This window comes from Labeo rohita, chromosome 12 (assembly GCF_022985175.1).
Source record: "Labeo rohita strain BAU-BD-2019 chromosome 12, IGBB_LRoh.1.0, whole genome shotgun sequence".
In the NCBI taxonomy this organism is placed as follows: Eukaryota; Metazoa; Chordata; class Actinopteri; order Cypriniformes; family Cyprinidae; genus Labeo; species Labeo rohita.
The window spans coordinates 11,699,406-11,713,357 of NC_066880.1; the positions used below are offsets into that span (position 1 = coordinate 11,699,406).

Sequence of the window (13,952 nt, forward strand, 5' to 3'; positions counted from 1 at the left end):
AGACAGATAAACAGGCACTTAGCCTCTATGTATAAGTGCAGTAAGACCTTCACTCACTTGCTAAGTTTCTGGGACCTTTCTGCTGATAAAATGGGGGCGGCCATTATGACTCAACTGTCTTTTTAAAATTACTTTATTCTCGAGAGCACTTTTGACTTCAGAGTCTGTTATTTACCTCTTGCCACGGAAAGCTAAAGGGCAAGTGGGAGATTATTGATGGGTACTCAGGTAAAGAATAAGCTGCATGTGTATTAAGTACCATCTGTTGACAAAGAAGAGGGAAGGCTGACCTTATTATTGAGTGAGGGCTGAATTTCCCTTAAGGCCGTGTAAGCTCATTCTGTTTCTTAAGGGTTAAAAACTCATAAAGCCTCATCCTGCGTTTTCCACTTCATAAAAACAGATGTGCATTACAAACATAATTCTAAATAGTTATAGATATAGATTAAAAAACTCAAAGGACAGATTTTTGGTGGGGTTGGTACTTCAGTACCAATCAAATACCTGCACCAACTACTAAACATAAACAGAAACTGATTTATATCAACATAAATGATGTGTACGCATTAGGTCTGACAGTGTAAATGCATCCTAATAGACCTGCCGCTGTCTATAATGTTAGTAATGGGCCCTCTGTCATATACAAATATTGGCATATGTTCATTACAAACTAGACAGAGCTACAAAAACATTTTGCTGATGCTGTCTTGTGCTGTTTGAACTCCTTGACACCTTGTCGGACAGTCTATTCTCTTTCCCTTCACCTCTCTCTCTATAGGTAAACACAAAAGATGAAAACGTGTCAGATGTGAGGTGTGGATGTGGTGTGACTTGTGTCGGTACTGCTGTATCATCCGGGCTGTCATCCTAAAGGCCATTGTCTCATGTAGACAAATCCTCCCTCTCATCTGCTCCCTGTCTATCTCCCTGCATCCAGTTCATCTAAATGGATGTTTTTGAATAACTCCCTGACAAAATAATGCATGCTTTCCCTACTCTTCCGGGCCCATGGACACCTGAGTAATGCTTTATTGCCTTTTTATGTCAATCCCCCCTCTCAGCCGTGCCATTTAAGAGGGATTTCTCTCTCTCTCGGGCCGTCAGACTGCCCTGAACCGCACGGCAAACACAAATCGCAGAGATCAGATTTACTGGTGCAGACTGTGAATGATCAACGAAGACGCAACAGAGCAGAATTCAGCTTTAGAGTCAATCATGATGGGCAAATTCTGTCAGTCAGCGTAGAACGCATGTGACCAATGATATAGAGCAGCATTAGCTGTGAATGAAGTCTACTCACGGAGACAACGGTTGTTGGTGAAGAACTCTGTGAACTTGTCACACTCCGCTTTTCCGTTTCCACTGTTGCTGCAGTCACACCAAGGTGACACGCTGATGCCAGGGGCACGGAGGTAGTTTGGAGTCATCACAGTACCTGTGTCGCACATAGCAAGGAGTAAAGTTCAAAGGTCATTTATGTTGAAAACAAGGACATTTATAAAATGAGATTCTAACAAGACAGTGGCTTTGTCTCAACCTAGCAATCAGCCATTAAAGACAGCATCAGGGATCATTAAGGTCTAAAACATTCCTGATCAAACAAGCGTACTGGATAGGCAGTCTGTCATTAATTACTCATCCTCCTGTTGTTCCAAACCTGTAAGTCCTTCATTCATCATTGAAACACTGAGAGCTTTCAAGAACCCGGGTGTGCTGCGCCTTGTTTCCAAGCATAAGACGACGCCCACTGTACATAAAACCGTCTTCGTAAACATGTCTGAAGATTTTCGACAGAGAGGATGACTTGCAGTTTTTTTGGCCAGCTTTAGTAATTTGAACCAGAATATACAGACGATGAACTAATGGTGTGTTCACACCAAACATGACACAAACATTTGCAATGCGTTACTCGCTCTATTTTACGGGATGTGTTTCGTGTCACTTCGTGTCAAATAAGAATAAAAACATAATATATGTTTTTTTTTTTGATACAACCAGACATGTCAATAAGCTCTTCGCTGATTAGCTGCATGACAACGCATCATGCTCGAGTTTCAGCTCGAGTTGAAATTTTTGCACTTTGAGGGATATATTCATATCTGTTTGAGTCTTTGCATTGACTTTGTGTGTAATCTACTTGCGCAAATAATGAATTCACATAAGGAAGACGGTTGTTCTACATCAGAACTCTGGCTCCTGCATCAATAGCACGATACACATCAAGAACACGCGTCAAAGACGGACACACAAGAGAAGAAATTGTTGAATACAGTCAATGTTTTGGTTTTCTTTGTTCACAAAGTATTGTCGTAGCTTCATAACATTACAGCTGAATCTCTGATGTCACATGGACTATTTTAACGATGTTCTTACTACCTTTCTGGGTCTTGAACATGCCAGTTACATTGCTGTCTATACAGGGTCAGAAAGCTCTTGGATTTCTTCAAAAATATCTCAATTTGTGTTCCGAAGATGAACGAAGGTCTTATGGGTTTGGAACAGCATGAGGATGAGCAATTGACAGAAGTTTCCTTTTTGAGTGAACTATCCCTTTAACGTTACGTAACACAGTTTAGTAGTCCAAGTACATTCAAATGTGAAATATACTGTGGTCCTAAACATTTGGACACTTAAAAGTATATGAAAGTCATTTCATTAGATATAAAATATTAAGTAGCATCAAGGTCATTTTAATCAATGTATGAGGCCACTTACAAATGCTACATGTAGCTTATCACATTACCTATGGACATGATCCATCTGAAAACCAGAAAATGTCCATATACTGTTTTACCAGTTTTTAAATGTTATTGATTGATTGTTTATAATTTTTCAAAATAATACAATACTATTTAAAAGCAACGTCATCTCATGACGTACTTGTGGGAACTGTTTCGCAAGACGCGAAATACATACCCATATGTACATATCACTGAAATGAACACTAGAGGAGGTAAAACAGCGAGCACTTGTAATTGTTTTCATACACGGTTATGATAACAGCTACATATTTTTTTCCCTTTCTGGACGTAACAAGCTTGCTCCGTAGCTCAGCCAGCATGGAATTGGACTTAGGATGCGGAATCCTTGGGTATGAATCCTGTGAAAAACATGTCCCACGATGAAAGAGCTGAATAACGTGAGATCAGAAAACAACTAAAACGGCGTGCTTGCGATTGCGTTTTTACGTCACATTTGCTTTTGATCATACTATCGGGAAGGTTTAGGTGTAGTAAAACGTTGTGGAGCATTAGAGTTATAGCACCACTTAACGGATATTTCAAGTCAGAACTGCGGTGACACGTACAAAAACAACGTCACATAAAACGTACCATATGTTTGTTCATCCGTTCTGGGGAAAAAGCCGATCACACATTTAGCGTCACTCAGTGGACATTTCACATTGAATATGTCACGAAACGTACATGGCAGTACATATTTCGTGTCTTGCGAATAAGTTCCCACAAGTATGTTTTTATCATGAGATCGAGTTGTTCAAAAGGCTGGGGTCAGTGTTTTTTTTTTTGTTTTTTTTTTTAACAAAAGAAGATTTCTGTCAAATAAATGCTGTTCATTTGAACTTTAATATGTATCAAATAAGCTTTTTTTGGACATTTATCTTGGTACAAACATGTTTTTCTGTACATTTACATAGTAGTACCATTTTTTAAATTAGTTTTGATTCCTAGCTCTCTAAGGTACTATGGTAATAACCTGGTACACATCCAAAAACCATGACACACTAGTTTCAGTACCATGGTAGAAAGTACCCTACTATTGCCATAAGGTACCACTACTGTACTGCCACAGTACTTTTTTGGACAAGTATGGCACACCAAATTTATTGGCTTGAGTTCTCACCAATAAGTCCTGAATATGCCAGCAGACAGTCGGCATAGTTTTCCTTCAGACACCCAGAAATCGAGCGCACCTCAGGTTGACAGTTGGTAAGGAAGTCAGCTAAACGAGATCTAAAAAAAATTAAGCAGGAATGAACATAAGTCCACATGCCACATCTCCTCATTAAACAGACTCAGCACACAAGTGACAGTCGCGCAGTCTTATTACTACTGTCATCTCTTTTCAGAAACCATCCACCCCACAGGATAAATAATTAACTTGCTGAAAAGTGTAGCGAACATTCTAGGACTTTCCTCTTTACTCCTTGACACGTAACACAGGCTGTCTTTTATCGTACCTGCAGATGTAGTTGGTCTTGCAGGAGGCTTGTAAGGAGAGACAGTTGGGTTTTTCCTTATCCTCGTAGGAGCAGGCTGGCACGATGGTCTGGCGTCTGCGCTCGGAGCAAGCCGTGTGATCCCCGGAGGGGCAGGAGCAGAAAAGCATGCCGTAGCTGTGTTTCGGTGGCACCTTGTCGAAGAACTGCCGCAGGGCCTTGTGGCACTTGCGCTTGTTACACACCTCAGTAGTTGAGACTCTACTGGTGCAGGGACTGATGTAGAAGGAGCGGTACTTCTTACACGTGTCATTCAGGTTGCAGGCCTTGGCGGCGTTCAGGCAGTTGTTGTCCTTCGTAAAGGCCGCCTCACCTATGCAGACAGAGATTTAGAGGGAGAGTTACGAACACTACTGGCTGGTTTTACTGATGCCAGTGCTGTAAATGTCAAAGAACACTTGCTTAGAGTGGGGCAACTGTTGACCTTTAGGACTCTGTGAACGTCCTCTGGCTGAGGTCGTCCCATATGGCATTCACAGAACTAGAGGCCATATGTCAGGCAGTATGTGGTCTGTGTGAGACTAACTATACTACTAATTGATATTCAGGAAAATAACTGAATTTATTGGAAGTATATTTAGAGATGTAAACTCTCAATTCAGAAATATAAAATTCTGACCAATTGTGAATTAGCCAGAACTGAGATATAAACTTGCAATTCTGTGAATATGAAGTTCTGCATCCTCAGAGTTTGACTTCCAATTGCGTGTTTATATCTCACAGTTCTAAAAAAAAAAAAATGTTAGAATTGTGAGTTTATAATCCAACAATTCTGATTTAATATCTTGCAATTCTGACCTTTGCAAATGTGAGTTTATTAAAAAAAGTCAGAATTGCGCGTTTATATCTTGACATTCTGATTTATATTTCACAATACTGACTTTAAAACACATTTCTGAGAAAACAGTCAGAATTGCGAGCTTTTTATCCCACAATTTTGACTTTATATCTCACAATGCTGACTTTAAAACACATTTCTGAGAAAACAGTCAGAATTGAGTTTATATCCCACAATTTTGACTTTATATCTCACAATTCTGACTTTTTACCTCACAATTTTGACTTTATATCTTGCAATTCTAACTTTATAACTCACATTTCTGAGAAATGTAACGGAGGCCAGGAGTAGGTGCTGTGCAGGTAAACCTCACTCTAATCTCAAGAGGCGCACTAGCGACAGACGCTAGTGGCTGCAGTCTTTAGCCTCCTTGTTTGTGCGTCCGGCTCAAATGCCGGAGACCCAGGTTTACGACTCGTTCGGAGCGGTGTGCGAGTAGGACCCGGGGGAGTGGGGTTGCATTGGTGCCGTGACCCGGATGAGAGTGAGGTTTAGGGGGTGAGTGTAACAGAGGCCAGCGGTAGGTGCTGTGCAGGTGAACCTCACTCCCCTGATCTGAAGAGGCACACTAGTGACAGACGCTAGTGGCTACAGTCTTTAGCCTCCTTGTTAGTGCGCCCCCCTCCCATGCCGGAGACCCGAGTTTGAGACCCGCTCAGAGCGGTGTGCGAGTAGGACCCATGGAGAGGGGTTACTCAATTATCTCAATTATGACTTTATATCTCGCAATTCTGACTTTAAAACTCACATTTATGAGAAAAACGTCAGAATTTCTAGTTTTGTATCCTGCAATTGGCAGAAAAGTCAGAATTATGAGTTTATCTCACAATTATTACTTTAGAAAGTCGCATTTCTCAGAAAAAAGATGGAATTGTGAGTTTATATCTCACAATTCTGACTTTATACAATTCTGACTTTAAAAGAAACTTTTAAGACTTTAAAGAAAAAAGTCAAAATTGTGAAATAACAGAATAGACCTGCAATTGCCAGAAAAACACGTAACTGCAAGTTTATATCTCAGTTTTGAAAAAAAAAAAAACTCAGAATTGCGAGATGTCAACACGCAACTGTGAGAAAAAAAGTCAGAATTGTGAGATAAAACGTTACAATTAAATTTTTATTTTTTATTCAGTGGCCGAAACGGGCTTCCATAATGGAGAAACAACTCCAAGTAAGCCATCTGTAGGCTGATTACAATAGAAATGTTCTGGAAAAAGTTAAAATCTTCGCTGTCACTTTTGGGCAACTGAATGTATCCTTGATTAATTAAATTAAAAAAAAAAAAATTGTATTAAAAACTAATAATAATCTGTTTACATAGTTCATTCTCATCACCAGTTCAGTCTATTGTGTCTGAAAATAAAATCACACAAACGCTATTTTTTTCTCATTTATATTTGTTTCTCAATTTCTTCAACAGATCCCACACAAGATGCCTGAAGCATACCGAAACTCAATTTCCGTCCTTTTTCATGTATTTCCCACCAAGGACTGACATCCTGCAGAGTGTTGCAATTAGGTAAGCATCTAAACTGGGTTTAAAATAGGTTTTGTTTGTGTAACATTTGAATCTTTTGCCTGAAGAACTTCCCTCAGCAGCTTGTACTGTCACACTTTTTCTTTTGTTTTCCTCCTCTCAATCTACACAGCATTTGCGTCTCTTGAACAAACAACCTCAGGTGAATGCTTCACTTTGACTCGCATGGATGAGTTCACAACCCTGAAATCTCTGTTTGCCTTTCCTCTGTTTCTAAACAGTCTTTTTGCTTCAATACACATTAGAACTACGAGCTACCATAGACATTAAACTAGTATAGCTTTATAGGAGATTTGATTGCCAGGGTCAATTTAATACGTATGTGTATAATATAAAATATATGATAAAAGACTGACCAATCAGAATCAAGAATCAAGTGAGCCATGTAATAAGTGAGGATATTCATTTTTACCTAATGGTGACTCAGTGTTCTTTCATCTTCTCTGGTTCCCGCTTCAGTAACTCAACTTTTTTTCCAATGCGCTGCAGCTCTTGCATGTGCATGGAACGCTGCATTTTGCAATTATGTGTTTTGATGAGGAATTTGTGCTTATTGTGGGCTTTCGAGAGATGACTAGATGTGATTAAATTTGAAAGCAGCCTAGATCCTTGAGGTTAATCACCTATTACAAAAACCATTACTTACGTTTGACAAGCACATTGACGTGAGGCTCAAGGTTACTGGAGAGATGTTTAATTGTTGATTAGAAGTTGCAGTCATGTGCACAGGTTCTGCAACATGTCAGAGTCTATAAAACTATCCTGTATCATCTTGTGATACACTGATCCTGAGCCACATTCATAAACATAATGAGATATTAATTTATTAAGGTACATCATTAAAACAAATCCTTAGTGCATTTTCATTTTTAGGTGAACTATTTTTTTAATTATTCAGTAATGCCATGGTGTTTTTTTTTTTGTCAGTGCTGTGATTGTGTGTATAATGACCTCGGCTTACATTCCCCAGTGTCTATTGCGCCAAAGGCTACTGGGCTGAGAGCCTGGCCATGTGCACCACAGAGAACTCCAGTGTGATGTGAAATAACAAGCAACAGTGTGTCTGTGTGTGTGTTGATGTGGATGTGGCCTCTTGCTCAGGCAGCAGAGCGCTCTGTTGTTTATTGCTCTTTGGGCGCAGGAATAATAAGTGAGCTCTTCAGTCGCTTCCTTAAGTGGCCTGAGAGATTGGGAGTGCTGCAGACACAGAAAGTGCTGATGGCAGAGACCTGGAGCTTTTCTGGCGGATGCTTAATAATCTCCTAGCTTTCCTCCAACTGTTCCAATCCAATAAAAACACATGCCACTGCAGCAAATCAAATCATACGAGGACTCAACCTCCATAATTGATCTCCCACTCTCTCTTCCTCCGTGTCTGCGGCTGTCTCTTCCTGCCCATCTTTACCATCTCCGCATTCTCGCTTTCGTCTCACCTTTTTGATTTGTCTTTCTTTTTATTCCGCAAACTTAACTTTTTTTTATTCGTCCTTCCCCTTTCTTTCTTTCTTTCTTTTTCTTTCTTTATTTCTTCATTCCCTCGTTCCTTCCCTCCTTCTTTCTTTTCTTCCTTCTACTTTTCTTCCTTTCTTTCTTTCTTTATGTCTTCTTCATTCCCTCTGTTCTTCCCTTCTTTATTCTCTTCTTTGTTCTTTTAATCTTACTTTTCTTCTTTTTCTTCATTTCTTTTTTCTTCTTCATTCCCTTGTTTCTTCTCTCCTTTATTCTTTTCTTCCTTCTACTTATCTTCTTTTTCTTCATTTCTTTCTTTCTTTCTTCATTCCCTCGTTCCTTCCCTCCTTCATTTTCTTCCTTCTACTTTTCTTCCTTTTCTTTCTTGTTCTTTCTTTCTTTCTTTCTTTCTCTGTTACTTTCTTTCTTTTTTGTTCCATCTTTTCTTCCCTACTTGATTATCTTCTTTATTCTTTTAAACCTACTTTTCTTCTTGTTTTTAATTTATTTTTTCTCTTTCTTTTTCTTTCTTTCTTTCTTTCTTGCTTTCTTTCTTTCCTCTTCATTCCCTCTTTTCTTTTCCCCTTCCCTTTTCTTCCCTTTCTATTCTCTTCTTCATACTTATAATCCTTTTACTTTTCTTTTTTTTCCTTTTTTCATTTATTTCATCCATCACTCCTTTATCCTTTTCTTAATTCTGCCTTTATTTTTCTTTTATTCTCTTTTTCCTTTCATTCACTCTTTTATTCTTTTTCATTTCCTCCCTTTTTTGTTTTTCTACTTGTACTTTTTTCCCACCTTCCCTCCTTTCGTTTTTCTTCTCGCTTACTTTCATCCTCCTTCCTCTCTTGCTTTTTTCACTTCTTCATTTTTTTCCTTTCTTCCATCCTTTCTTTCTGGCCTTATTTCTTTCAGACTCCATCCTTCCTTCCTTCCTTGCTTCCTTTACTCATTCGTTCTTTCAGTCCTTCAATTCCTTCCTTTCTGCATTAGTTCCTGCCTTTATTTTGCTTTTCTCTGTTTAGAACTGTTCAAATTTTTCAAAACACTAAAATCTGCAATCAGAGATTTCACCACAACATTTCTCATCAAGACTCATTCCAAGGCTAAATTATCAGATCTATTCATTTTATAGCGCTATATTCTTTATGCACGTCAACTGTCTCAGTTGTTTCTTTATTTCAGAAGAAACATCTAAAACACTTAAGTTGATACTTAAATGAAACATGAACTGAGAGCCCCATTAAGTCTTCTGAGCTGTAAAAGAGCAGTAACATTTATCTTTGGGTAGTTCAGTGTATATGGTGATTTTTTTTTTTTTTTTTTTAGAAGAGAAGCTAATTAGTCGATTGGACCGGAACCTTCTATTAATTAATGAAAGTGCCGTTGCAGCAGAATGAGGGTTTGTTACAAGATGAACCCTGTCTGGCCATCTCTGGGCTCTTTAATAAAGAGAGAACTGCTAGTTAAACAACACTCTGAGCTCTGTGTAAAAGACCATCCGCTTAAACTGCTGTCCAGGGACGTTTAATGGCCCTCTGAAGCGATGCCTGCCAATGTCTGACCTCAGGAGCACGCTTTAAGGGAATTAGCCAGTCCAATTGATATTTGAAAATATCCAGTGAATGTGGAGTCTATTGATTTATTGACGAGTGTCTTTTACCCAAAAGAAATTAATGAACGCACTGATCCGTGTATGTTTACAGAGCAGATCCATCTGGAGCTGATGCAGCGCTGCTCAAAAAGACCAGCAGTTTCAGGCATCGATCAAACCACTGACGAGGTGAAAAGCAGGACAACTTTATAATGAAATTTACATTAGCTTCTCTAGAGATCATGCCCTGAAATCTCTTCAAGAAGAAGTTGAAAAGACGGCAGTCTTCTTCAACACGCTTTCATTTATCCATAGCCATACAAGTAAGGTATTTTACTTCATGCCCATTTTTTTTTACAGTAAAAAAAAAGTTAAATGTCAGATGTTTTTATGTTGTTGATGTTATTAAATGATTGCCCTATATCGACTAATTAAATAATTAAAATTTGATAACTATATATAGTGACCTGGAAATCTCTAGTTTACACTAGAGATTTTGAACTGCTGTAATGGACACTTTAGCCAGTTCCCGACAGCGATGGCATATTAATATGACCTTAAATAATTACCAGAGCCAGAGGGATTTGGGGGTCCAGTGGTATATTTGATACTCCAGTGGTGCAGTAAAATTCCAGCAACGTCTTGGAGATTCACCCTACCGGGAAGCTGCTATTGTAACAGTGACAATAGAGGGAGTCACGTGAAAGCTGGATGTTTGACTATGTGTGTTTTGGAAGCGAGAGACGGAAAGCTTTTAGGAGCTCGAGACTGTGTGCTAACTCTTGTAAATGATGACTAGGGGCTATATGTGTGTGTGTGTGGCTGTGCACGTCCAACCGGCAAGCAATTAAACCGCATAAAATCTCATGAGTGTAATTAATAAAGAGTACAGTGTTGATGGCTTTCAATCCAGAAGAAAAATCAATGTCTAATAAGACATAAAACTGGTATTTGATGTTTTACCATCAACAACTGCCAAGTAATTTCCCTCTGGGGCTCTGCCTTCAATTTACATACATTAGCAGTAAAACATACAAGCCACTATTTATTAATCTGTGAGAAACTGAGCCAAGACTGAGCCATTAATAAATTGAGAATGAAAGAACGATGCATGGCGGGTGTAAAATGAACACTCACTGAGTGCCAAATGCATGTCAGATTGCTTTTGGCAGCTAAATAATATAGTGATACTAGTCGGTTTGCTGGTAACTTTAATAGAAACTGTGACATAAGACAGGATTTAACATGAATTCAAAGAATCAATGTCTGACCTTCATAGATGTGAGAGATTTGAGCTGTTGCAACTAATGTCATGTAACAAATTTTTGTATTTGCAGGAGCATCTAGGATGCTTAAAGTGTTTCTTTATATGCAGAATTGCATCTGATACAGCATGAAATGCTGTGAATTATACCATGAAGTGTTGTTATAAACATGCAAGTGTAAAAATAGCCAAATAACATCACTATGATTTCCGTGATGTGGAATCCAGTCATAAAAATGGAATTTACTGTATGACACCGGATGCTTGTAGTGTTTTCTGCCTCTGACGCCTCAATATATGAGTACATGAACACATAAACATAATTTCCAGAACTGCTCTGAGAGTCACTTTATGAGTATTTTCCCTTTTCTTGTGAGAAAAACTATGGTCATATCTAGAGCTGCATTATTAATCGTTTAAAGATCGCAATCTTGAATCAAACACTCACACGATTGCATTTCTAAATGACAACGATTCCCTGTGTCTATTAAACATTTGAAATAGTCTTACCGGAACATTCAAATCTGTGTTCGCACTGCCACAGAGAGCAGACAGTTACCATGTTTAGGTAAGAAACAACACAAACTGTCTTTTCAACGACGAGTATTATTGCTGTCTTATAGTCATTCCTAGAAATACTGGGATTAAAGATCATAGTTCGAACATTAACATTTATGGTAGTGATCGAATTCATCTTTTGAAAGTAACGTTTGTATCGCATTGTTTCGACACTAGGTGGCAACAAGTAACTGTTAAAAAATGTATTTGTCATTGAATCATTCGTTCAAGAGATTCATTCAAAAACGCTGATTCATCCAGTAATAAAACAAGTGAAGTATTTATGATTGAGTCATTGAATCATTCATTCAAACCACTGTATCATAATTTTAATATTAAAAATTGGTGTATTAAATATATTATAATTTAAAAAACATATATTTTTAAATGTTTAATAATTCATTCTAATTAATAAAACACTTTTAAATAGACTGCAGCAATTATTTTGTCACACATTATTATGTTTACTTCAGAATCATGAGAGAATCATGATCTCTATTTGAGAAAAAAATATTGCGATTCTCATTTTATCCAGAATCGTGCAGATAGTCATATCATATACAAACAGAAAAAAATTAAAGAAACTGTGACAGAAATATGTTACTTAATATAATGATATTACTACTACTACTAATTATATTATTATATAAACAATATTTTTTAAGGAATATTTACCAGGAATTTCTTTTATTTACCAAAAAAATGTAAACACAAAACACAGTATTTCTGAAATAATAATATAATAATAATAATAATTATAATAATAATAATATACATATATTTTAAATAAAATCAATTAATTAGAGATGCTTTCGGACAACAAAAAAAAAGGACAACACAGAATTTGATAAAATAAATAAATAAATAAAATAAAATAAAATGAGAAAATAAAATAAAATCGTATTTTTTGTTAAACTTTTAATACATTTCCGTTAAATTGTTTCATGATTCAATTAATATTTCTTAATTTAATCATTAAAACAAAGTCTAGAAAAAAAAAAAAAAACAGAAAATGAATTTGGGAAAAAATAATAGGGTCCTAAGGGACAAAAGTATTTATAAAGATAAAATAATATTTTAATTCATATTAATATTAGTAGTAGTAGTAATAGTAGTAGTAGAAGTAATAATGCAAACTAATTTTTATGATTTTGTTATTATTATAAAATATTCTGCCAGTGTTATTATTTGGCTATTTTGCTTTCTTTTCCTTATTTGTAAGAAAATGAAATGGTATAATTTCAAGGCAACGTAAGAGAGAATTAATATTGAATTAAAATAATGATTGTCTGACCTCCACTGATGTGAGAGAGTCAAATCAATGAAAAAAAAAAATTTTTACAACAACAACAATAATAAATATTATTATTGTTGTTATCATTATATATTATTATTATTATTATTACTAAATAATTCTGGTCCTTAATATATAATATTACAATATAATATAATATAATATTACAAAATATTTCTGGTGCTTATAAATGGCTTTTTTTAAAAAATATTTTTCCCTTATTTGTAATAAAACATATCATTTTCACTGTATAATTTCAAGGCTTGCAAAAAAAAAACAAAAACAAACAAACAAAAAAAAAAACAAGTTGTTGGGAGGTAAGTTAATTTTAGACCCTGCATTCATTCTTTTGTGCCACACCTCACTTTGTCCACTGATAAACATTATAGTCAAAAGCAGCATTATAGTCTAAATCAGACTTGTTTGGACATGAACGTAAATGTTTTTCCATAAAAAGAACTTGAATGGCTAAGCAGACAGAGAAAAGGAGCTAAAGTGAGCTACAGATACATAATATGTGATAAATCCACAGATGAATGCAGGCACGGGCTTTAAAGGAGAGGGAGGGGGGTGGTTGCGTTCCCCATTCACATTCCCACAATATTGGACTCAGGAAATGATAACTATAGGCTTCATACATCACAAACACTGAAGCACACATCCACAGCGGGGGATCAGTCCTTAGGGACTGACAGCATAGAGCTGTCAACCCAGCCCATTAGAATAAAGGATTTCCTCTTCCTCTCGCTAGGCTTCTCTCCAAAATCCACTCCGAAGGATTTGTATTATATATGTTTGACAGCCTATACACTCTCACGGTCTATTCAGTCGGTACTCTTCTGCTGTGTGTGGGTGTGTGTGGGTCATTGTATGTCCTTAATCTCAGCCGTGACAAATGACGTGACTTTGGGTGACCTGAAATGCTATGGTCACGCAAGCTCACACAGTACTGCGGTGCCAGCACTTTATGATCGGTTAAAAAAACATAGGCAGCGGTGTCGTTTACACATACCGCATCAGATATCAACAGCGTTGGATGTGAAAATATAAACAGTTATGCTGTATCATCCAGCGCTCTGCTTTTGACCTGTTTAATGATGTGTAGTTAATAACGCTAATCTTTTGTTATGACAAGGTCAATGACATACAGATACAGCTTTTTGAATTATGACCTTCTCAGC

The 13,952-nt window shown here is 37.0% G+C and overlaps 1 protein-coding gene across 1 annotated transcript in view; it reads right to left on the reverse strand.

Annotated features, from left to right (window-relative positions):
- The window catches only part of gfra1b (gdnf family receptor alpha 1b), a 36,428-nt gene that overhangs the window by 8,344 nt on the left and 14,132 nt on the right, over positions 1 to 13,952 (reverse strand). The window contains exons 4-6 of the mRNA XM_051124434.1: positions 4,199 to 4,550; positions 3,862 to 3,971; positions 1,301 to 1,435 (exon numbers count right to left, since the gene is read on the reverse strand). Of these exons, the coding sequence (XP_050980391.1) occupies positions 1,301 to 1,435; positions 3,862 to 3,971; positions 4,199 to 4,550 (597 nt within the window). The remainder of the gene's footprint in view (positions 1 to 1,300; positions 1,436 to 3,861; positions 3,972 to 4,198; positions 4,551 to 13,952) is intronic.